At 27.0% G+C, this 27,027-nt stretch overlaps 1 protein-coding gene and 1 long non-coding RNA gene across 4 annotated transcripts in view; one reads left to right on the top strand and one right to left on the bottom strand.

The window, feature by feature from the left end:
• LOC105218720 (uncharacterized) overlaps positions 1–2,461 on the top strand; it is a 28,402-nt gene extending 25,941 nt beyond the window's left edge. For all 3 annotated transcript variants that reach the window (XM_054229970.1, XM_029044511.2, XM_054229966.1), the window contains exons 11-15: positions 42–187; positions 289–496; positions 573–988; positions 1,085–1,282; positions 1,355–2,461. In XM_054229970.1, the coding sequence (XP_054085945.1) occupies positions 42–187; positions 289–496; positions 573–988; positions 1,085–1,282; positions 1,355–1,485 (1,099 nt within the window). In that variant the 3' untranslated portion in view covers positions 1,486–2,461. The remainder of the gene's footprint in view (positions 1–41; positions 188–288; positions 497–572; positions 989–1,084; positions 1,283–1,354) is intronic.
• A 5,857-nt stretch (positions 2,462–8,318) lies between these two features.
• LOC105211274 (uncharacterized) overlaps positions 8,319–27,027 on the bottom strand; it is a 45,686-nt gene continuing 26,977 nt past the window's right edge. Inside the window, exons 3-4 of the long non-coding RNA XR_008471093.1 lie at positions 11,138–27,027; positions 8,319–10,921 (exon numbers count right to left, since the gene is read on the bottom strand). The exon at positions 11,138–27,027 is cut by the window's right edge and continues 14,955 nt beyond it. This is a non-coding gene — a long non-coding RNA (uncharacterized LOC105211274). The remainder of the gene's footprint in view (positions 10,922–11,137) is intronic.

Genomic DNA, 27,027 nt, shown 5'->3' with positions numbered 1-27,027 from the left:
ATATAATAATCGTAAATAACTTATGATCCCTCTCATTGCAGTCAATCGGGCTTTATGTGCATGATGTTCTATCGTCGCGACACGCATGTCATTGAAATACAGACGGGTAAACAGGCTTCACGTCTGGAGGATGCATGTGCGCCCGATCATTTCGATGTAAATCGAATGCCATATATCACGTTGTTAGGTAAGGCCTAAGGTCCCTATACGAAACATGGTTTTTTTTATATTTCTAAATTAATTTCACCTTTGGTGCTAATTTCGTATACTTCTTTTTTACATTTACAGCCAGCAACCCAGATCCGCAAATCTGTCCGATGGAGGGCTTGTACAATTTGCGTGGCGCTATTGGCCCACCTTACTTGACAACGCGACATAAACGTAATCACAACAACAAATTGCATTTAACTCATGGTCACCATCACAGCCAAAGCGATTTGGTTGTTGCAGCGGGAACAGCGGTTGGAAGTGATGGCGGCGGTTATGCGAACAAGAGGTTGGTACTTACAGATTACAGATTACGGATTACATATAAAACATAATATACTAAAACCTGTGATTATACATTTCAGACAAGCCACACTCACTTTCCGCGATGCTGATAAAATGGACAAAGGTACGTGGCACGCGAATTCACGTAGTCTACAAACTGGACGAAACCGGCGTGCCACGGCACTCAACAATAGTGTTGCCGTTAACACTACAGCCACTTTGGAGCACATGAATATACTGGAGAACAAATTGCAACGATCACTAAATGGCTCGTCGAAAAGTGACGATCACTCACTGGTTATAGATACAGCAGCGCCAAGGAAAGCAGTGGATTTCGTGCATACAACAAATGCAGTAGATTTGGAGCGACAACGTAATCGTCGCGACGCACCGGGTTGTGTAACAAATTACAAAGCGCAACGACGCCTTTGGGTGGGGTGCACCGAACCAGATATTATTGATGTGCGACCCATGTGCAATGAAGATGGCGACGAAGGTGTGTAGTGCATTTTACCATTTTATTTATTTACACCATACTTATACTTATTCCTGTTATATTTTGTTATATTTCATTTATTTATTTTCTTTATAGAATACTCTTGTCATGGCTCATGGTCTGAGAATAGCACTGTGTATATTATCGCCAGACATAAAGGCACCAAACATGGCGTTTGTCTGAGTTATCGCCCAACCGAGGGCACAGCAGCCAAACTGGTTATCGGCGATGCTTGCTATCGTGGCACACAGAAGCCACCCGATCATCACTTGGTGGCCAATCTAACGCTATTTGGTAGGTTTAACTGAATGAAATATGAAAAAATAAAATTATAAATACTATTTTTTATCATTAATTGTAATGCAGGAAAATGTGGTGAAACTGGTTCGGCTGCGATGCAGATACGACCAAATGCCGAGCTAATCAAATTGGCTGCTGCGTTATATATGTTGTTGTCGGCGTTCAATATAATGAAGAATATGAAAAATGGAAGATGATGAATTGGCATTTGCAATTGAAGATCAACGAAGGACAATGAAATGCCTGCGAAAAAAAAACACTAAAGGTGGCGCTCTTCCGTTTAAGCTGCATAAAGCACAACAAGCTTAATTGACAAATATTAAATGAAAATTTTAGATACACAGACACACACACACACACAAACAAACAAACAAGTAGTTAAATACAGTATGTCAGCAGTATGGCGTTCGGTTCTAAAGTGCATTTGCATATAGATTTAGATATTTATATATGTATGTGTGCCTATGTACGTTTAATGGCTGTTTGAAGCGATTGCTACAAATTTTCGGCGCCATCTGCATACATACATATGTATATATCTATTATAAGTCTATTTATGTTTATGCATGCAAGTCAGCTAATATTTGAAAGAACCCGAACCCGATTAAACGTATGTAAAGACTCGCTTGTCTATCTGCGACTTGAAAACGTGATAAGAGCGACAACCTCCAAATATTGTACGGTTGGTACTGAGTGTGTTGGACTAATGTATACCTTTTTGAATAAGACTTAGCATTCGTAGTAGTAACGCCTACACTTATTATGAACGAACGAACGAAACGCTTGTTATCGCACACACATACACAGACAAACACAAGCATAGATGAGAAAGCAAAAAAAAGTGAGAATATGTTGTTGTAAATACATACATACATATGCTGGTTTGTACGGATATGAATGTCATTTAATAATATATGAAATGAAGAAAAACAAAAACAAAAACAAAAACAAATATATTATAAATATAAAAAACGATTTTGTAAATAATATAATGGAGCATATTTTCAATTATTGTAGTTATCAATAAGACATAGTAATTTTAAGTGAAAAAACTGAACTAAGCATAGTTTTAGATAAATACATAAATGGTTTGCAATAGAGCCTTAGTTACGCATAAATGTTGGCAAGTGAAAGTAAGTTGGCGAAAGGCATTGAATATGAGATACATATATATCTACATACATACATATGTACAACGCGCATAAATGAAAGACAATTAATTATGACATGCATACAAACATACAAACGAACGTACGAATGTTAGTTATGCCCTAATGTGTTATGTGATTGCAGTGTGTGTGCAGCTTTTTTGATGGTTGCGTGCTTGTTTATCGAATTAACTAGCTGTGGTAACTTGTTGTTGCCACGTATGCTAATTACATACATACACGAGTATATAAATATAATTAATTGTAATTATAATTTTATATTAACTGTAGAAACTGTATATACATACATACATACATACATACATGCAATTGTATGTATTGCATAACACATGTATGAACCGTATGATTTGTATTTATTGTAAAATTAATAGTTTTCTTAAATATTACATACATATATAATTATGTATGCATATTGATAAGTACATATATACGAATGTAAGCTTCAAGCATCTGTATAAAAAAAGGAAAAGAAAAAGTTAAAGAAATTTTGTATGCAATTTTAACTACGTATATAATATATATGGACATAGAGCGCTAGGTACATACATATGTATGTACTGGCGTGCGCTTGTCTGTAGTGCAGCACTTCTTATATTCATTGTTTGTGTGTATATGTATGATATCCTCTTTTATATATTGACAATTGCACATACATAGTTATGATATATATGTGTACTTTATTTGTTTGTTTTTTATACTGAATTTGCTTAAATCCTCTGAAAAATAAAATTAAACCAATAATTTGGTATTTATATGAAAAAAAAATATAAGTGTCATCAATGATTTGATAAATTATAAGTAGTGTGTATGATTTTATTTTACTTAAATAAACTGGAAAGTTTGCGTTGTGACATTACTACAATAGCAGTTGGTGAAGTCTAGAGATTTCTAAAACTTTTCGGATTCTTACAACTAATATCCTGTTTAATTACCAAAATAAACTTTTTATATGGTACGAAGTTGAGTCTACTTCTTATTTTTGGAAGCTCTATGGAAGTTAATTAATTTTTTTTAATTGCATTGGTTTTTTGTCTCTTCAGTTTGCTTTCGCTTATAAAGGTATACTTCAAAATTTCATTTTAATGCTTTGGCTTCTTGAATATTTTGTTAGTATCGCTTCAAAAGTATTTTTACAAACATATTTAAGTATGACAGTGTGAAGAGTTAAACGTTTTCCAACAATCAATTTACGCTCAAGAAGCAATATTTAGCTAAGTTTCTTGCACTATTTTTATTTTATTTTTATTTTTATTTTAATGTTTTTTATTTATTTTTATTATTCTTTTTTCTTCTGATATAAGATTTCCAAAGCAGAAATATTATTTCTAAAATATATATTAGGGTATATATTGCAAAAAGAACCATTTAAGAAATATTTAAAAAAATTTGCTTGTGTAGAACTTTTTAGTTGTGGAGAGCGCGCCTCGGGGTATGCTACAAATTTTGTTTTGAGTGGCAACAGTTATGGATTATGGATTTTTCTTGGTTGGACCTCATTAGTTGACATTATTTTATAAATTACAAAATATATATTTTCGTTAATATAATATTTTTAACATTTATTGCTTTGTTGAAAAATAAAATAATCACAATTGCTTATACAAATATTTGATAATAAAATTTATATTATATTTTTTGAAAAGTAAAAATAAATATATTTTTTACCAGTTTTAATTTTACTATTTTTTTTATTATAAAATATTTTTTATTTATTTATTTGATAAATAATAAAATTTATATTATATTTTTTGAAAAGTAAAATTAAATATTTCTTTTACTAAAACATATATTTTTTACCAGTTTTAATTTTACTATTTTTTTTTATAATAAAATATTTTTTATTTATTTATTTGATAAATAATAAAATTTATATTCTATTTTTTTGAAAAGTAAAATTAAATATATTTTTTACTAAAACATATATTTTTACCAGTTTTAATTTTACTATTTTTATACTATTAAATTTTTTTTTATTTATTTGATAAATAATAAAATTTATATTATATTTTTTGAAAAGTAAAATTAAATATTTTTTTTACTGAAACATATATTTTTTACCAGTTTTAATTTTACTATTTTTTTATTATAAAGTATTTTTTATTTATTTATTTGATAAATAATAAAATTTATATTATATTTTTTGAAAAGTAAAATTAAATATATCTTTTATTAAAACATATATTTTTTACCAGTTTTAATTTTACTATTTTTTTATTATAAAATATTTTTTATTTATTTATTTGATAAATAATAAAATTTATATTCTATTTTTTTGAAAAGTAAAATTAAATATATTTTTTACTAAAACATATATTTTTACCAGTTTTAATTTTACTATTTTTATACTATTAAATTTTTTTTTTATTTATTTGATAAATAATAAAATTTATATTATATTTTTTGAAAAGTAAAATTAAATATTTTTTTTTACTGAAACATATATTTTTTACCAGTTTTAATTTTACTATTTTTTTTATTATAAAATATTTTTTATTTATTTATTTGATAAATAATAAAATTTATATTATATTTTTTGAAAAGTAAAATTAAATATTTTTTTTACTGAAACATATATTTTTTACCAGTTTTAATTTTACTATTTTTTTTATTATAAAGTATTTTTTATTTATTTATTTGATAAATAATAAAATTTATCAAATTTTTTGAAAAGTAAAATTAAATATATCTTTTATTAAAACATATATTTTTTACCAGTTTTAATTTTACTATTTTTTTTTATTATAAAATATTTTTTATTTATTTATTTGAAAAATAATAAAATTTATATTCTATTTTTTTGAAAAGTAAAATTAAATATATTTTTTACTAAAACATATATTTCTACCAGTTTTAATTTTACTATTTTTTTATTATACAATATTTTTTATTTATTTATTTGATAAATAATAAAATTTATATTCTATTTTTTTGAAAAGTAAAATTAAATATTTTTTTACTGAAACATATATTTTTACCAGTTTTAATTTTAAATAAATATTATAAAATATTTTTTATTTATTTATTTGATAAATAATAAAATTTATATTATATTTTTTGAAAAGTAAAATTAAATATTTCTTTTATTAAAACATATATTTTTTACCAGTTTTAATTTTACTATTTTTTTTATTATAAAATATTTTTTATTTATTTATTTGATAAATAATAAAATTTATATTATATTTTTTGAAAAGTAAAATTAAATATTTCTTTTACTAAAACATATATTTTTTACCAGTTTTAATTTTACTATTTTTTTTATAATAAAATATTTTTTATTTATTTATTTGATAAATAATAAAATTTATATTCTATTTTTTTGAAAAGTAAAATTAAATATTTTTTTACTGAAACATATATTTTTACCAGTTTTAATTTTAAATAAATATTATAAAATATTTTTTATTTATTTATTTGATAAATAATAAAATTTATATTATATTTTTTGAAAAGTAAAATTAAATATTTCTTTTATTAAAACATATATTTTTTACCAGTTTTAATTTTACTATTTTTTTTATTATAAAATATTTTTTATTTATTTATTTGATAAATAATAAAATTTATATTATATTTTTTGAAAAGTAAAATTAAATATTTCTTTTACTAAAACATATATTTTTTACCAGTTTTAATTTTACTATTTTTTTTATAATAAAATATTTTTTATTTATTTATTTGATAAATAATAAAATTTATATTCTATTTTTTTGAAAAGTAAAATTAAATATTTTTTTACTGAAACATATATTTTTACCAGTTTTAATTTTAAATAAATATTATAAAATATTTTTTATTTATTTATTTGATAAATAATAAAATTTATATTATATTTTTTGAAAAGTAAAATTAAATATTTCTTTTATTAAAACATATATTTTTTACCAGTTTTAATTTTACTATTTTTTTTATTATAAAATATTTTTTATTTATTTATTTGATAAATAATAAAATTTATATTATATTTTTTGAAAAGTAAAATTAAATATTTCTTTTACTAAAACATATATTTTTTACCAGTTTTAATTTTACTATTTTTTTTATAATAAAATATTTTTTATTTATTTATTTGATAAATAATAAAATTTATATTCTATTTTTTTGAAAAGTAAAATTAAATATATTTTTTACTAAAACATATATTTTTACCAGTTTTAATTTTACTATTTTTATACTATTAAATTTTTTTTTATTTATTTGATAAATAATAAAATTTATATTATATTTTTTGAAAAGTAAAATTAAATATTTTTTTTACTGAAACATATATTTTTTACCAGTTTTAATTTTACTATTTTTTTATTATAAAGTATTTTTTATTTATTTATTTGATAAATAATAAAATTTATATTATATTTTTTGAAAAGTAAAATTAAATATTTTTTTTTTACTGAAACATATATTTTTTACCAGTTTTAATTTTACTATTTTTTTTACTATAATATATTTTTTATTTATTTATTTGATAAATAATAAAATTTATATTATATTTTTTGAAAAGTAAAATTAAATATTTCTTTTACTAAAACATATATTTTTTACCAGTTTTAATTTTACTATTTTTTTTATTATAAAATATTTTTTATTTATTTATTTGAAAAATAATAAAATTTATATTCTATTTTTTTGAAAAGTAAAATTAAATATATTTTTTACTAAAACATATATTTCTACCAGTTTTAATTTTACTATTTTTTTATTATACAATATTTTTTATTTATTTATTTGATAAATAATAAAATTTATATTCTATTTTTTTGAAAAGTAAAATTAAATATTTTTTTACTGAAACATATATTTTTACCAGTTTTAATTTTAAATAAATATTATAAAATATTTTTTATTTATTTATTTGATAAATAATAAAATTTATATTATATTTTTTGAAAAGTAAAATTAAATATTTCTTTTATTAAAACATATATTTTTTACCAGTTTTAATTTTACTATTTTTTATTATAAAATATTTTTTATTTATTTATTTGATAAATAATAAAATTTATATTCTATTTTTTTGAAAAGTAAAATTAAATATATTTTTTACTAAAACATATATTTTTACCAGTTTTAATTTTACTATTTTTATACTATTAAATTTTTTTTTTATTTATTTGATACATAATAAAATTTGTATTCTATTTTTTGAAAAGTAAAATTTTTTTACTATAAATTATATTTTATGATTATTTTATTTGATACTAAATTTAAAGAATATTAATTTTAACAGTTTCATTTTCATTTAAATGTAAATGTTTCTTTTAATTATATATTAAAGTAAATGTTTAAGTTTTTTTGATACATAAATTTTTATAACTAAAACATTTTTTTTATTTTTTTACTAACACATTTTTTTTTCACAGACACTTTTACATTGAATAGTCGGTATGCGATTTGTAAATATTATAAATAATGATAATAATAATACTAATAACTAAAACAATAATAAGAATTACGAATGTGCAAAATTATTGGTTTATTAAGCAATGAAAAGAGACTTTTCCAATTGACATTTATGTACAGCTGCAGTTTGCATAAAATTAGTAAACACAAAAACAAGCATGCGCCTAATTTCTCTTCTCGAAAAATTCACATACGATTCATGTGATGAAGAAAATAAAAAGCGGGAAATTATTGATGAGATGTTAAAGAAATATGTTGAGAATAGAGTAAAAATAAAAGAAAAAAAAAACAAATAACACAGAAAATTCCATTGGTTTCATAAAAATATATGTATGTACGTATTTATAATTACAAGCAAATTAAAACATAGTATGATTAATACATACTTACTAAACGCATGTACACGATTGTATATAAAAAACAAAACACACACACACACATACACTTGCATATTATATATACATATATACAAACATATGTAGGTCATAGTTGGATTTAACAGTAAGTTATAAATAATAATTAACTTTATAATATGAATACAAATAAATTTTACAAAAATGTAAAGTAAAGCTATGAGTAATAAAAATGTAGAAGCAGAAGAAGAGACAGCAATTTTGCAAGTTATGTAAAGCGATACATAGAAAATACGAAACGGATAAGCAACTAAAATGGTTTGAACCGAGTGTGTCATCTTTTTATTTCAACACTATTGCACACAAGTGCATACATACAAACATACATGCGTATCAATTCATATGTATGCCTGTCTGTATGTATGTATGTATGCGCATGTGCACATTTGTGTAGGCACAAATGGCGCAAATGTATATCGCATAAGGCATGTAGTTATATGATACAATTTAACAGTTTAAGACAATTGTGCGGTGATATAGGACTAGAGATTATACTATAATTAATGAGATTATCGCTTAAACAAAATTAGTGTTTAGTATATACTAAAAATATGTATGTATGCTTGTAAGCACATTTAAACAAAATGGTTGGTATGTATGCACACATTTTTTACTTTACATTTTTGTTCGTTTACATAGTGAATATGATTTAAATTTGAAATACTACTACATACATACATATTGTACATATATGTGTATGTGTATGTACGTGTGGTATGTACATTTAACATCGACGAAGAAAATAAAGAAAACTGAAATCACTAAATATATAAAACGGTGTTTCAATTTAACGTGGATGGCTTGAAAAAAAGAAATTAAGTAAATCAGTAATTAAGGCAGTAGTCTGCTTTAGAAGCCAAAAAAAGCGTTTTTTTTGAGCAATTTTTTTTTTGAAGGGGAAGGAAATGAAAGATTTATCATTAAAAAATATTGAAAGTTGTAAGTATTTTTCTGGAGCGCCTGGAGTCTGCACTTGTAAATCGGTGCCGGCGATGGAGGTCGTGCGATGCATCTGAAACGGTCGAACCAATTGTTTTTTTTTTTAATTTTTAGAAGTTTCTTTTCTTTATGAACTAAAAAAATACCGAAGAAGTTATAAAATTCCAAATTTTTTCGAAGATTCAAAAAAAAATTCACTTTTTAAAAAAAAAAAGTGACTTTAAGTTGCAAAACAAGAAGTTTACTTTTGTGGTTCAAATAGAAGATAATTTAATACTGAAGCTAGATCACTTTGGTTTTTTTCGATCGGACATATATTATTTTTGCTATCGCCGGCACCGTTTTCTAACACTTGTGAAAATGAAAACTCGAGAAAACGCGCTTTAAAGGTTTGCCTAAGCATTCGCACCTGCTCGACGCTCGGCCACTAAAACTGCTCTAGCTTCGAAAATATTTCGAATTGGCCTCTGGAATTTTAAAGACATTTTTTTTTTTTTTTTTGGAAGAGATTTAAAACAAAACAAAAGAGTCGATTTTTTGAAGCCTGTAAAGCAGGATACTGCCTTAAGGGATATTAGGTAATTCCTCAGTAATTAAATTAGAAATTAAATTTAATAAAAAAGTAATTAAAAGAACTTAGGGTCTACCAACAAGAACGATGTGATGTTAAAATTAAATAAAATATCAAATTTGGTGAAAAAGTTTTCTATATTGTTTTCGTTATGCAGATAATTGTATGGACTCCTTTTCAATATCTCCACCCTTTAGAAAATAATCTAGAGGCGATAAATCGCATAATCTTGGCGGCCATTTGGTTGGCTTATTTCTCGTAATACAGTCGCCAAGATGTGCACGCAATGTGCCCATGTTTAGACGTGAACTATGAAGTGGCGCACTGTCTTGTTGGATATACATTGTCCCCGTTGATTTTAAACTCCGGGGAAAAACATTTCGAAGGAAATAAGTCACGGTGATGCCTTTTTCCAGCATTTTTCGATATACTTTTTTTTTCAAAGATCAAACTTTGACCTTTTTAGAACTTAAAATCCAAATATTTGGAGCCTAACTTCGAAAATCGGAGAATACATTTTTTTTTACTTATGACTCATTCTTCTGTGAAAAATTCGTTTGGTTTAATACTCAGTTGTGACGTATAGTGTTAGAATTGGCATAAGCGCTGGCCTGAACGGTAGCGATATATCTTTTACTACGGGCTTTTCCTTGACCGGAAGGTGGCACATAATCGTGGAGATTATAACCACTTGTAATTTGAAAAGCGTGAAAAAGGGCGTTCAGAAAAACGTGAATTTGCATAATAATCTTGGGCAATTTTTAAGCGTAGTACCTAAGTAAAACGTGACGCCACGATCTTTCAAAATCACGCCATCCATATCGGTAGACATAGTCTAGGTAGTCTTTATAATTTTACTTACCTTATAATAGAACCGTTTAGAGAAAACACAATTTTTTTTTTTGTTTTATACAGAACATTAAATTATTTATTCAAGATAAGATTATTAAACTTATTTATCAAGCAAATTCCAATTTAAATTTACAGAACTATTCATTGAAATATTATATAAACATATGTCTCAAGACATATCAACTCGAGATTATCTTCATGCACGTAGTCTTGCTTTTGAATATCTGATGGAATCCCCAAAAATGGTATGCTTCCTCGTCCATGTTACTGGGAATAACTTAATGAAAATCTGAAAATAGAATTTTACATTTATTAAAACACAATTAATATTTTTTTTTATAAAAAAAGTTCTAAAATTATATACACGATAAAAGCGGTAAAAGTATATCAATTTACTTTCTTCTTAGAAAGGACGTCCTTCCAATAATTTAATTTATTGAATTGTACATCTATGTTCGAAACAAGCCGTTTAATTAAATAATTTTAAGAATTTATTTAATTTTACCTTCTTTGGACATCAGCCCCAGCTAGTACTAGAATTCGCCTCTTCGTTTGGATTCTTCTTCTTCGTTCACGGGTTTCTTTCTTCAGTGGTTGATTACTGCGTTCACGACTGTCATCCATGTTCGCTTAACAGTTTTCAATGCAAGTGCAATATTGATCTCTTTGTTTATATATTTTGGTGGGGGAGATTCATTTTTGTGGAGTTGAGAAAACCACAGAAAATATATTTTTTCTTGAATATTTTTTGTAGGAAATATAATTATTTGAGACTAGTGAAGAACCTCACCCCGAAAAAAATTTACATTAAAACAAATTGAATAATAAATTTTCGATTTTGATCAATTACAGATTATTGAATGAAGAGTACTGATGAAATTGAGGTTATACAGAAGAGCACTGTGTTTCAATTGAAACAAAAATATTAAATTGTAATTGAATTTTTTTTTTTCAGAAAATAGGTAGCTCAGAGAGCTGTAGAATAAGCGAAAATTCATAATTTTTGCCAATATCAAAATTAGGTTTGAGCAAAACTTTTGTTACTTAAGAATTATTAATTTTGTAAGTTTTTTATAAACAAAAGAAGTTAGTAAAAATAGAGGAAATTTGCATAGAAGAAACTGTTTTTAATTATTTAAATAATTTGCTAGTGGGTAATTTTGGGTATTTGATATATTTGGTTACTAAGTAACAGTTATTTTTTTATATGAAAACAATATGCAATTATTATAATTTAAATTTAAATTTAAATGTAGTTTAAACAAATATGGCCAAACAAATATTCACGCGTTCATATAACACTCACTACTTTTTACAAGTGCTCGGTTTATTTTAGCGACATGCATGATAATCCATTGATTTACATATATTAATGAAATGTTCAGGACCCGTCCCAATTTATGTAAGCGAAATTTTTCCTTATTCTTCTTTTGACATTCATGAGAAAATATATTACATATTTTAAACAACATGCAGTTTTCATATATTTTAATTTAGTTAAAGGCCATGCCTTAAAAAAGTGCCCGATTTCTTCGGCAACATTTGAATTTTCTAATTCTGAGTATCTTTGTAATTCAGCGATAATTTTTTAGAGTTTGAAGTACAATTGTGTACCAACTTATTCAAGCCAAACAATCCTTTAATCGGTCTATAATAAGCTTTCATCCATTTAACATGTTACTGCCTGAAATTTTCTTTGGTACTTCTGTTCAGCGAGTAGTTATCCATGATTTTCAAGAGTTCCGGACAAAATATTAATTTTTCTTGATACGTATGGTGTCTTTTTCAATTTGTAAATCATTGCTCCTTTCCAAAAAAAATTTTTCTTAAACTGCTTTCAACTTTAGGACAGCGCCGTTGTCTCTCCGTTACTCGGATTTAATAAGCTATAGCAAATGGATATATCTTTTCGTAGATAGAAGTATTTACTGATAAAAGAACAAAGTAATTTTCTCTGAATTCACTTATGTCAACTCGAATAATTATTTCTTGAGACAATGTTGTTTTCTGCTCGGCATTATAAACTTTTAATGTTCAGTACTTTACACTCCCAAGTAATTCTGTTCCTTGAAAGTTTGGAATAAAAAGTCTCACTATATTTCTGCATTGGGTTTTGAATTTTTCATCGAGCGAAGTGCCGTAACAAAGTGCTCTTCTTTTTTGTTTGATTTACTTCTCAAATTTAATCGTAATTTTGTTTCAACGTTTTATCTATCCAATCGTTTTATCGTACGGATCTATTAACTATTTTTATATCATATATGTGTTATTATCTAATTCTTTCTTTGTCCTTTTCGCAATTCCAGTTACGTAAAATACCTCATTTTTCAACATGCAATACTTTCCAGAAAATTTTTAATTTTGTAATTACTTTCAGCATCTCTCAATTGATTAATATTTCCGTAATTCAAAGCAGTAGTAAGTAAACTCTAAACCAAACAAGCGTGTTTTCAAATAATTCCAGAATGGTTAATATTTTTTGCTTTCTTACAAACGTTCGACAGTTTAAATATCTTACAGTACATCAACAGTGTAAAATGGTGTTATGATGCAAGTGATTCTATTTAAATGACCATATGTGTATATTGCTCAAAGTGAAACAGTATCTTTGATTAAGAAGCGAATGCTAACGAATACTATTTGACTACCTACTATATTTATATGTTTGTATGTATGTAAAGAAGAAACGAAATTGAATATATACAAATATATATATTTAATTTGAAAATATCGAAAATAACATAACAGTTCTTAGAAACAACAGTTTTCACAGTACATTTAGTAGAAGTGCATGAATATGCGCGCTGAGCAAAAAATCTTTGCTCAAATTAATACATTTTCTGCATATTTAATATTCACACATATTGAAGTATAATATTTCGGAAATAATGCACTAGTCATTAGACATGATTGAAAATTTCACCGATGTGAAAGGTAAAAATGATTTGATTAGTGGGTGAACGTCGAGAGTACAGCAACATTATGAGTTTAGTGGCAATAATTTGCGGAAATGTGCTTGCTACGGCAGCGAAATCGCATGCTTTTAATAGTAGCAAAGTAAATAATATTGCATAACTGAACAATATAACATTATACATATATACAAGTACTACCATTATAAGATATATTAATGAATATACACTGAACGTAGGAGTATATGGAAAGTGGTAAGCTACAGATGTGTATGTGAAAATTCTATTTTGAAATACAAAATAACATCTCGATATAGATATCTACAGGTGTAGCTCTCTCTTCGTATGTGATATAAAGCACGGAGAACATTTGATCAAATGGCGAATTAATAGGATTTAGGAATAAACCAATCGATTTGTATTAATGTGAATTTGATAACGTATAAATAAACAATTCTTCAAACGCATTTACACAGGTGAATTAGCAAACAATTAATTATCTAACATATAATATTAAATAAAGTAATTTACTTTTGCTACTGTGAAAACAAGGGGCTTCTATTTAGCTAGAATATAAAATAATGTGAGATATGTAAGATAATCTTATATACAAATATAAACAAATAAATTTATATAGATATGTCTGTACATATATTACATTTTAAATACCCAAACAAATTTATACTGATACGTTCGAATATTGAAACCTATACAACAAATCTGAGAAAAGTTATATTCGGAAATATATTCAAATTCTTAACACATTTCGAAGATATTTTTCTTTTTTTTTTAAATCTTTGCTTTCGCCGTTAAGGTCTATTAAATCAAATTCGTTACTAATATCGCTTTACTCTATACACTTTACTCTCTTGTACGCTTTTCGAAGATATTTTTCTTGTAATAAAAATCCTGGGTTTCACCGTTAAGGTCTATTAAATAAAATTCTTTACTAATATCGCATTACTCTTTACACTTTACTCTCTTGTACGCTTTTCGAAGATATTTTTCTTGTAATAAAAATCCTGGGTTTCACCGTTAAGGTCTATTAAATAAAATTCTTTACTAATATCGCATTACTCTTTACACTTTACTCTCTTGTACGCTTTTCGAAGATATTTTTCTTGTAATAAAAATCTAGGGTTTCGTCGTTAAGGTCTATTAAGTCAAATTCTTTACTAATATCGCATTACTCTTTACACTTTACTCTCTTGTACGCTTTTCGAAGATATTTTTCTTGTAATAAAAATCCTGGGTTTCACCGTTAAGGTCTATTAAATAAAATTCTTTACTAATATCGCATTACTCTTTACACTTTACTCTCTTGTACGCTTTTCGAAGATATTTTTCTTGTAATAAAAATCTAGGGTTTCGTCGTTAAGGTCTATTAAGTCAAATTCTTTACTAATATCGCATTACTCTTTACACTTTACTCTCTTGTACGCTTTTCGAAGATATTTTTCTTGTAATAAAAATCCTGGGTTTCACCGTTAAGGTCTATTAAATAAAATTCTTTACTAATATCGCATTACTCTTTACACTTTACTCTCTTGTACGCTTTTCGAAGATATTTTCCTTGTAATAAAAATCTAGGGTTTCGCCGTTAAGGTCTATTAAATAAAATTCTTTACTAATATCGCATTACTCTTTACACTTTACTCTCTTGTACGCTTTTCGAAGATATTTTCCTTGTAATAAAAATCTAGGGTTTCGCCGTTAAGGTCTATTAAATCAAATTCTTTACTAATATCGCATTACTCTTTACACTTTACTCTCTTGTACGCTTTTCGAAGATATTTTCCTTGTAATAAAAATCTAGGGTTTCGCCGTTAAGGTCTATTAAATCAAATTCGTTACTAATATCGCTTTACTCTATACACTTTACTCTCTTGTACGCTTTTCGAAGATATTTTTCTTGTAATAAAAATCTAGGGTTTCGTCGTTAGGGTCTATTAAATAAAATTCTTTACTAATATCGCTTTGCTCTTTACACTTTACTCTCTTGTACGCTTTTCGAAGATATTTTTCTTGTAATAAAAATCTAGGGTTTCGTCGTTAAGGTCTATTAAGTCAAATTCTTTACTAATATCGCTTTACTCTTTACACTTTACTCTCGTGTAAGCTTTTCGAAGATATTTTTCTTGTAATAAAAATCTAGGGTTTCGCCGTTAAGGTCTATTAAATCAAATTCGTTACTAATATCGCTTTACTCTATACACTTTACTCTCTTGTACGCTTTTCGAAGATATTTTTCTTGTAATAAAAATCTAGGGTTTCGTCGTTAAGGTCTATTAAGTCAAATTCTTTACTAATATCGCATTACTCTTTACACTTTACTCTCTTGTACGCTTTTCGAAGATATTTTCCTTGTAATAAAAATCTAGGGTTTCGCCGTTAAGGTCTATTAAATCAAATTCTTTACTAATATCGCATTACTCTTTACACTTTACTCTCGTGTACGCTTTTCGAAGATATTTTTTTTGTAATAAAAATCTAGGGTTTCGTCGTTAGGGTCTATTAAATCAAAGGTCTATTAAATCAAATTCTTTACTAATATCGCATTACTCTTTACACTTTACTCTCTTGTACGCTTTTCGAAGATATTTTTCTTGTAATAAAAATCTAGGGTTTCGCCGTTAAGGTCTATTAAATAAAATTCTTTACTAATATCGCATTACTCTTTACACTTTACTCTCTTGTACGCTTTTCGAAGATATTTTTCTTGTAATAAAAATCCTGGGTTTCACCGTTAAGGTCTATTAAATAAAATTCTTTACTAATATCGCATTACTCTTTACACTTTACTCTCTTGTACGCTTTTCGAAGATATTTTTCTTGTAATAAAAATCTAGGGTTTCGCCGTTAAGGTCTATTAAATCAAATTCTTTACTAACATCGTATTACTCTTTACACTTTACTCTCTTGTACGCTTTTCGAAGATATTTTTCTTTTAATATAAATCTAGGGTTTCACCGTTAAGGTCTATTAAATAAAATTCTTTACTAATATCGCATTACTCTTTACACTTTACTCTCTTGTACGCTTTTCGAAGATATTTTTCTTGTAATAAAAATCTAGGGTTTCGTCGTTAAGGTCTATTAAATCAAATTCTTTACTAATATCGCATTACTCTTTACACTTTACTCTCGTGTACGCTTTTCGAAGATATTTTTTTTGTAATAAAAATCTAGGGTTTCGTCGTTAGGGTCTATTAAATCAAAGGTCTATTAAATCAAATTCTTTACTAATATCGCATTACTCTTTACACTTTACTCTCTTGTACGCTTTTCGAAGATATTTTCCTTGTAATAAAAATCTCGGGTTTCGCCGTTAAGGTCTATTATATCAAATTCTTTACTAATGTCGCATTACTCTTTACACATTACTCTCTTTTACGCTTTTCGAAGATATTTTTCTTGTAATAAAAATCTAGGGTTTCGCCGTTAAGGTCTATTAAATAAAATTATTTACTAATATCGCTTTGCTCTTTACACTTTACTCTCTTGTACGCTTTTCGAAGGTATTTTTCTTGTAATAAAATCTAGGGTTTCGCCGTTAAGGTCTATTAAATAAAATTCTTTACTAATATCGTATTACTCTTTACACTTTACTCTCTTGTACGATTTTCGAAGATATTTTTCTTGTAATAAAAATCTAGGATTTCGCCGTTAAGGTCTATTAAATAAAATTCTTTACTAATATCGTATTACTCTTTACACTTTACTCTGTTGTACGCTTTTCGAAGATATTTTTCTTTTAATATAAATCTAGGGTTTCACCGTTAAGGTCTATTAAATCAAATTCTTTACTAATATCGCATTACTCTTTACACTTTACTCTCTTGTACGCTTTTCGAAGATATTTTTCTTGTAATAATAATCCTGGGTTTCGCCGTTAAGGTCTATTAAATCAAATTCTTTACTAATATCGCATTACTCTTTACACTTTACTCTCTTGTACGCTTTTCGAAGATATTTTCCTTGTAATAAAAATCCTGGGTTTCGTCGTTAAGGTCTATTAAATCAAATTCTTTACTAATATCGCATTACTCTTTACACTTTACTCTCTTGTACGCTTTTCGAAGATATTTTTTTTGTAATAAAAATCCTGGGTTTCGCCGTTAAGGTCTATTAAATAAAATTCTTTACTAATATCGCATTACTCCTTACACTTTACTCTCTTGTACGCTTTTCGAAGATATTTTTCTTGTAATAAAAATCCTGGGTTTCGCCGTTAAGGTCTATTAAATAAAATTCTTTACTAATATCGCATTACTCCTTACACTTTACTCTCTTGTACGCTTTTCGAAGATATTTTTCTTGTAATAAAAATCCTGGGTTTCGCCGTTAAGGTCTATTAAATCAAATTCTTTACTAATATCGCATTACTCTTTACACTTTACTCTCTTGTACGCTTTTCGAAGATATTTTTCTTGTAATAAAAATCTAGGGTTTCGCCGTTAAGGTCTATTAAATCAAATTCTTTACTAATATCGCTTTACTCTTTACACTTTACTCTCGTGTAAGCTTTTCGAAGATATTTTTCTTGTAATAAAAATCCAGGGTTTCGTCGTTAGGGTCTATTAAATAAAATTCTTTACTAATATCGCTTTGCTCTTTACACTTTACTCTCTTGTACGCTTTTCGAAGATATTTTTCTTGTAATAAAAATCTAGGGTTTCGTCGTTAAGGTCTATTAAGTCAAATTCTTTACTAATATCGCATTACTCTTTACACTTTACTCTCTTGTACGCTTTTCGAAGATATTTTCCTTGTAATAAAAATCTAGGGTTTCGCCGTTAAGGTCTATTAAATAAAATTCTTTACTAATATCGCATTACTCTTTACACTTTACTCTCTTGTACGCTTTTCGAAGATATTTTCCTTGTAATAAAAATCTAGGGTTTCGCCGTTAAGGTCTATTAAATAAAATTCTTTACTAATATCGCATTACTCTTTACACTTTACTCTCTTGTACGCTTTTCGAAGATATTTTTCTTGTAATAAAAATCCTGGGTTTCGCCGTTAAGGTCTATTAAATAAAATTCTTTACTAATATCGCATTACTCTTTACACATTACTCTCTTGTACGCTTTTCGAAGATATTTTTCTTGTAATAAAAATCTCGGGTTTCGCCGTTAAGGTCTATTAAATCAAATTCTTTACTAATGTCGCATTACTCTTTACACATTACTCTCTTTTACGCTTTTCGAAGATATTTTTCTTGTAATAAAAATCTAGGGTTTCATCGTTAGGGTCTATTAAATCAAAGGTCTATTAAATCAAATTCTTTACTAATATCGCATTACTCTTTACACTTTACTCTCTTGTACGCTTTTCGAAGATATTTTCCTTGTAATAAAAATCTAGGGTTTCGCCGTTAAGGTCTATTAAATCAAATTCTTTACTAATATCGCATTACTCTTTACACTTTACTCTCTTGTACGCTTTTCGAAGATATTTTTCTTGTAATAAAAATCTCGGGTTTCGCCGTTAAGGTCTATTAAATCAAATTCTTTACTAATGTCGCATTACTCTTTACACATTACTCTCTTTTACGCTTTTCGAAGATATTTTTCTTGTAATAAAAATCTAGGGTTTCGCCGTTAAGGTCTATTAAATAAAATTCTTTACTAATATCGCATTACTCTTTACACTTTACTCTCTTGTACGCTTTTCGAAGGTATTTTTCTTGCAATAAAATCTAGGGTTTCGCTGTTAAGGTCTATTAAATAAAATTCTTTACTAATATCGTATTACTCTTTACACTTTACTCTCTTGTACGATTTTCGAAGATATTTTCCTTGTAATAAAAATCTAGGGTTTCGCCGTTAAGGTCTATTAAATAAAATTCTTTACTAATATCGCATTACTCTTTACACTTTACTCTCTTGTACGCTTTTCGAAGATATTTTTCTTGTAATAAAAATCCTGGGTTTCGCCGTTAAGGTCTATTAAATAAAATTCTTTACTAATATCGCATTACTCTTTACACATTACTCTCTTGTACGCTTTTCGAAGATATTTTTCTTGTAATAATAATCCTGGGTTTCGCCGTTAAGGTCTATTAAATCAAATTCGTTACTAATATCGCATTACTCTTTACACTTTACTCTCTTGTACGCTTTTCGAAGATATTTTCCTTGTAATAAAAATCCTGGGTTTCGCCGTTAAGGTCTATTAAATAAAATTCTTTACTAATATCGCATTACTCTTTACACTTTACTCTCTTGTACGATTTTCGAAGATATTTTTTTGTAATAAAAATCTAGGGTTTCGTCGTTAGGGTCTATTAAATCAAATTCTTTACTAATATCGCATTACTCTTTACACTTTACTCTCTTGTACGCTTTTCGAAGATATTTTTCTTGTAATAAAATCTAGGGTTTCGCCGTTAAGGTCTATTAAATCAAATTCTTTACTAATATCGCATTACTCTTTACACTTTACTCTCTTGTACGCTTTTCGAAGATATTTTTCTTGTAATAAAAATCTAGGGTTTCGCCGTTAAGGTCTATTAAATAAAATTCTTTACTAATATCGCATTACTCTTTACACATTACTCTCTTGTACGCTTTTCGAAGATATTTTTCTTGTAATAAAAATCTAGGGTTTCGCCGTTAAGGTCTATTAAATAAAATTCTTTACTAATATCGCATTACTCTTTACACTTTACTCTCTTGTACGCTTTTCGAAGATATTTTTCTTGTAATAAAATCTAGGGTTTCGCCGTTAAGGTCTATTAAATAAAATGCTTTACTAATATCGTATTGCTCTTTACACTTTACTCTCTTGTACGCTTTTCGAAGATATTTTTCTTGTAATAAAAATCTAGGGTTTCGCCGTTAAGGTCTATTAAATAAAATTCTTTACTAATATCGCATTACTCTTTACACATTACTCTCTTGTACGCTTTTCGAAGATATTTTTTTGTAATAAAAATCTAGGGTTTCGCCGTTAAGGTCTATTAAATAAAATTCTTTACTAATATCGCATTACTCTTTACACTTTACTCTCTTGTACGCTTTTCGAAGATATTTTTCTTGTAATAAAAATCTAGGGTTTCGCCGTTAAGGTCTATTAAATAAAATTCTTTACTAATATCGCATTACTCTTTACACATTACTCTCTTGTACGCTTTTCGAAGATATTTTTCTTGTAATAAAAATCTAGGGTTTCGCCGTTAAGGTCTATTAAATAAAATTCTTTACTAATATCGCATTACTCTTTACACTTCACTCTCTTGTACGCTTTTCGAAGATATTTTTCTTGTAATAAAATCTAGGGTTTCGCCGTTAAGGTCTATTAAATAAAATTCTTTACTAATATCGTATTGCTCTTTACACTTTACTCTCTTGTACGCTTTTCGAAGATATTTTTCTTGTAATAAAAATCTAGGGTTTCGCCGTTAAGGTCTATTAAATAAAATTCTTTACTAATATCGCATTACTCTTTACACATTACTCTCTTGTACGCTTTTCGAAGATATTTTTCTTGTAATAAAAATCTAGGGTTTCGCCGTTAAGGTCTATTAAATAAAATTCTTTACTAATATCGTATTGCTCTTTACACTTTACTCTCTTGTACGCTTTTCGAAGATATTTTTCTTGTAATAAAAATCTAGGGTTTCGCCGTTAAGGTCTATTAAATAAAATTCTTTACTAATATCGCATTACTCTTTACACATTACTCTCTTGTACGCTTTTCGAAGATATTTTTCTTGTAATAAAAATCTAGGGTTTCGCCGTTAAGGTCTATTAAATAAAATTCTTTACTAATATCGCATTACTCTTTACACATTACTCTCTTGTACGCTTTTCGAAGATATTTTTCTTGTAATAAAAATCTAGGGTTTCGCCGTTAAGGTCTATTAAATAAAATTCTTTACTAATATCGCATTACTCTTTACACTTCACTCTCTTGTACGCTTTTCGAAGATATTTTTCTTGTAATAAAATCTAGGGTTTCGCCGTTAAGGTCTATTAAATAAAATTCTTTACTAATATCGTATTGCTCTTTACACTTTACTCTCTTGTACGCTTTTCGAAGATATTTTTCTTGTAATAAAAATCTAGGGTTTCGCCGTTAACTTTCTCACTTTACTTTCTTGTACGCTTTTCGAAGATATTTTTCTTCTAATAAAAATTTAGGGTTTCGCCGTTAGGGTCTATTAAATAAAATTCTTTACTAATATCGCATTACTCTTTACACTTCACTCTCTTGTACGCTTTTCGAAGATATTTTTCTTGTAATAAAAATCTAGGGTTTCGCCGTTAAGGTCTTTTAAATAAAATGCTTTACTAATATCGCATTACTCTTTACACTTCACTCTCTTGTACGCTTTTCGAAGATATTTTTCTTCTAATAAAAATTTAGGGTTTCGCCGTTAGGGTCTATTAAATAAAATTCTTTACTAATATCGCATTACTCTTTACACTTCACTCTCTTGTACGCTTTTCGAAGATATTTTTCTTGTAATAAAAATCTAGGGTTTCGCCGTTAAGGTCTATTAAATAAAATTCTTTACTAATATCGCATTACTCTTTACACATTACTCTCTTGTACGCTTTTCGAAGATATTTTTCTTGTAATAAAAATCTAGGGTTTCGCCGTTAAGGTCTTTTAAATAAAATGCTTTACTAATATCGCATTACTCTTTACACTTCACTCTCTTGTACGCTTTTCGAAGATATTTTTCTTGTAATAAAATCTAGGGTTTCGCCGTTAAGGTCTATTAAATAAAATTCTTTACTAATATCGTATTGCTCTTTACACTTTACTCTCTTGTACGCTTTTCGAAGATATTTTTCTTGTAATAAAAATCTAGGGTTTCGCCGTTAACTCTCTCACTTTACTTTCTTGTACGCTTTTCGAAGATATTTTTCTTCTAATAAAAATTTAGGGTTTCGCCGTTAGGGTCTATTAAATAAAATTCTTTACTAATATCGCATTACTCTTTACACTTCACTCTCTTGTACGCTTTTCGAAGATATTTTTCTTGTAATAAAAATCTAGGGTTTCGCCGTTAAGGTCTATTAAATAAAATTCTTTACTAATATCGCATTACTCCTTACACTTCACTCTCTTGTACGCTTTTCGAAGATATTTTTCTTGTAATAAAAATCTAGGGTTTCGCCGTTAAGGTCTATTAAATAAAATTCTTTACTAATATCGCATTACTCTTTACACTTTACTCTCTTGTACGCTTTTCGAAGATATTTTTCTTGTAATAAAAATCTAGGGTTTCGCCGTTAAGGTCTATTAAATAAAATTCTTTACTAATATCGCATTACTCTTTACACTTTACTCTCTTGTACGCTTTTCGAAGATATTTTTCTTGTAATAAAAATCTAGGGTTTCGCCGTTAGTGTCTTTTAAATAAAATTCTTTACTAATATCGCATTACTCTTTACACTTTACTCTCTTGTACGCTTTTCGAAGATATTTTTCTTGTAATAAAAATCTAGGGTTTCGCCGTTAAGGTCTATTAAATAAAATTCTTTACTAATATCGCATTACTCTTTACACTTTACTCTCTTGTACGCTTTTCGAAGATATTTTTCTTGTAATAAAAATCTAGGGTTTCGCCGTTAAGGTCTATTAAATAAAATTCTTTACTAATATCGCATTACTCTTTACACTTTACTCTCTTGTACGCTTTTCGAAGATATTTTTCTTGTAATAAAAATCGAGGGTTTCACCGTTAGGGTCTATTAAATCAAATTCTTTACTAATATCGCATTACTCTCTTATTACTTTTCTATTAAAAGATCGGTGTTTCGACGCTTAAGGATTTCTTAAAAATTTTGCTTTCATACACTTTTCGAAGACATATTTCGCTATTAACAACTCAGCATTTCGACGCTTAGGGATTTCAACTCAAATTATTTAAAACATTTATAATATTTCTATACTCTTTCATACGCTTTCCGAAGACATAATTCGCAATTAACAACTCAGTGTTTCGACGCTTAGGGATTTCAACTCAAATTATTTAAAAAATTATATTATTTCTATACTCTTTCATACGCTTTTCGAAGACATATTTCGCAATTAACAACTCAGTGTTTCGACGCTTAGAGATTTCAACTCAAATTACTTAAAAATTTATATTATTTCTATATTCTTTCATACGCTTTTCGAAGACATATTTCGCTATTAACAACTCAGTGTTTCGACATTTAAGGTTTTCTTTAAAAAAATATTACTTTCATACACTTTTCGAAGACATAATTCGCAATTAACAACTCAGTGTTTCGACGCTTAGAGATTTCAACTCAAATTACTTAAAAATTTATATTATTTCTATATTCTTTCATACGCTTTTCGAAGACATATTTCGCTATTAACAACTCAGTGTTTCGACATTTAAGGTTTTCTTTAAAAAAATATTACTTTCATACACTTTTCGAAGACATAATTCGCAATTAACAACTCAGTGTTTCGACGCTTAGAGATTTCAACTCAAATTACTTAAAAATTTATATTATTTCTATATTCTTTCATACGCTTTTCGAAGACATATTTCGCTATTAACAACTCAGTGTTTTGACACTTAGGGATTTCAACTCAAATTATTTAAAAAATGTTATATTATTTTTATACTCTTTCATACGCTTTTCGAAGACATATTTCGCTATTAACAACTCAGTGTTTCGACATTTAAGGTTTTCTTTAAAAAAATATTACTTTCATACACTTTTCGAAGACATAATTCGCAATTAACAACTCAGTGTTTCGACGCTTAGAGATTTCAACTCAAATTACTTAAAAATTTATATTATTTCTATATTCTTTCATACGCTTTTCGAAGACATATTTCGCTATTAACAACTCAGTGTTTCGACGCTTAGGGATTTCAACTCAAATTATTTAAAAAATGTTATATTATTTTTATACTCTTTCATACGCTTTTCGAAGACATATTTCGCAATTAACAACTCAGTGTTCCGACGCTTAGAGATTTCAACTCAAATTATTTAAAAAATTTATAATATTTCTATACTCTTTCATACGCTTTTCGAAGACATATTTCGCTATTAACAACTCAGTGTTTCGACGCTTAGGGATTTCAATTCAAATTATTTAAAAAATGTTATATTATTTTTATACTCTTTCATACGCTTTTCGAAGACATCATTCGCAATTAACAACTCAGTGTTTCGACGCTTAGGGATTTCAACTCAAATTATTTAAAAAATTTATATTATTTCTATACTCTTTCATACGCTTTTCGAAGACATATTTCGCTATAAACAACTCAGTGTTTCGACGCTTAAGGTTTTCTTAAAATAAATATTGCTTTTATACTCTTTCATACGCTTTTCGAAGACATATTTCGCAATTAACAACTCAGTGTTTCGACGCTTAGGGATTTCAACTCAAATTATTTAAAAAATTTATAATATTTCTATACTCTTTCATATGCTTTTCGAAGACATATTTCGCTATTAACAACTCAGTGTTTCGACGCTTAGGGATTTCAACTCAAATTATTTAAAAAATTTATATTATTTCTATACTCTTTCATACGCTTTTCGAAGACATATTTCGCTATTAACAACTCAGTGTTTCGACGCTTAGGGATTTCAACTCAAATTATTTAAAAAATTTATATTATTTCTATACTCTTTCATACGCTTTTCGAAGACATATTTCGCTATAAACAACTCAGTGTTTCGACGCTTAAGGTTTTCTTAAAATAAATATTGCTTTTATACTCTTTCATACGCTTTTCGAAGACATATTTCGCAATTAACAACTCAGTGTTTCGACGCTTAGGGATTTCAACTCAAATTATTTAAAAAATTTATAATATTTCTATACTCTTTCATACGCTTTTCGAAGACATATTTCGCAATTAACAACTCAGTGTTTCGACGCTTAGGGATTTCAACTCAAATTATTTAAAAAATTTATAATATTTCTATACTCTTTCATACGCTTTTCGAAGACATATTTCGCTATTAACAACTCAGTGTTTCGACGCTTAAGGTTTTCTTAAAATAAATATTGCTTTTATACTCTTTCATACGCTTTTCGAAGACATATTTCGCAATTAACAACTCAGTGTTTCGACGCTTAGGGATTTCAACTCAAATTATTTAAAAAATTTATAATATTTCTATACTCTTTCATACGCTTTTCGAAGACATATTTCGCAATTAACAACTCAGTGTTTCGACGCTTAGGGATTTCAACTCAAATTATTAAAAAAATATTATATTATTTCTATACTCTTTCATACGCTTTTCGAAGACATATTTCGCAATTAACAACTCAGTGTTTCGACGCTTAGGTATTTTAACTCAAATTATTTAAAAAATTTATAATATTTCTATACTCTTTCATACGCTTTTCGAAGACATATTTCGCAATTAACAACTCAGTGTTTCGACGCTTAGGGATTTCAACTCAAATTATTTAAAAAATTTATAATATTTCTATACTCTTTCATACGCTTTTCGAAGACATATTTCGCTATAAACAACTCAGTGTTTCGACGCTTAAGGTTTTCTTAAAATAAATATTGCTTTTATACTCTTTCATACGCTTTTCGAAGACATATTTCGCAATTAACAACTCAGTGTTTCGACGCTTAGGGATTTCAACTCAAATTATTTAAAAAATTTATAATATTTCTATACTCTTTCATACGCTTTTCGAAGACATATTTCGCTATAAACAACTCAGTGTTTCGACGCTTAAGGTTTTCTTAAAATAAATATTGCTTTTATACTCTTTCATACGCTTTTCGAAGACATATTTCGCAATTAACAACTCAGTGTTTCGACGCTTAGGGATTTCAACTCAAATTATTTAAAAAATTTATAATATTTCTATACTCTTTCATACGCTTTTCGAAGACATATTTCGCTATTAACAACTCAGTGTTTCGACGCTTAGGGATTTCAACTCAAATTATTTAAAAAATTTATAATATTTCTATACTCTTTCATACGCTTTTCGAAGACATATTTCGCTATTAACAACTCAGTGTTTCGACGCTTAGGGATTTCAACTCAAATTATTTAAAAAATTTATAATATTTCTATACTCTTTCATACGCTTTTCGAAGACATATTTCGCTATTAACAACTCAGTGTTTCGACGCTTAGGGATTTCAACTCAAATTATTTAAAAAATTTATAATATTTCTATACTCTTTCATACGCTTTTCGAAGACATATTTCGCTATAAACAACTCAGTGTTTCGACGCTTAAGGTTTTCTTTAAAAAAATATTACTTTCATACACTTTTCGAAGACATATTTCGCAATTTACAACTCAGTGTTTCGACGCTTAGGGATTTCAACTCAAATTATTTAAAAAATTTATAATATTTCTATACTCTTTCATACGCTTTTCGAAGACATATTTCGCTATTAACAACTCAGTGTTTCGACGCTTAGGGATTTCAACTCAAATTATTTAAAAAATTTATAATATTTCTATACTCTTTCATACGCTTTTCGAAGACATATTTC

Source organism: Zeugodacus cucurbitae, chromosome 2, assembly GCF_028554725.1.
Source record: "Zeugodacus cucurbitae isolate PBARC_wt_2022May chromosome 2, idZeuCucr1.2, whole genome shotgun sequence".
Lineage (NCBI taxonomy): Eukaryota > Metazoa > Arthropoda > Insecta > Diptera > Tephritidae > Zeugodacus > Zeugodacus cucurbitae.
This window is presented reverse-complemented; position numbering and strand designations above follow the sequence as displayed.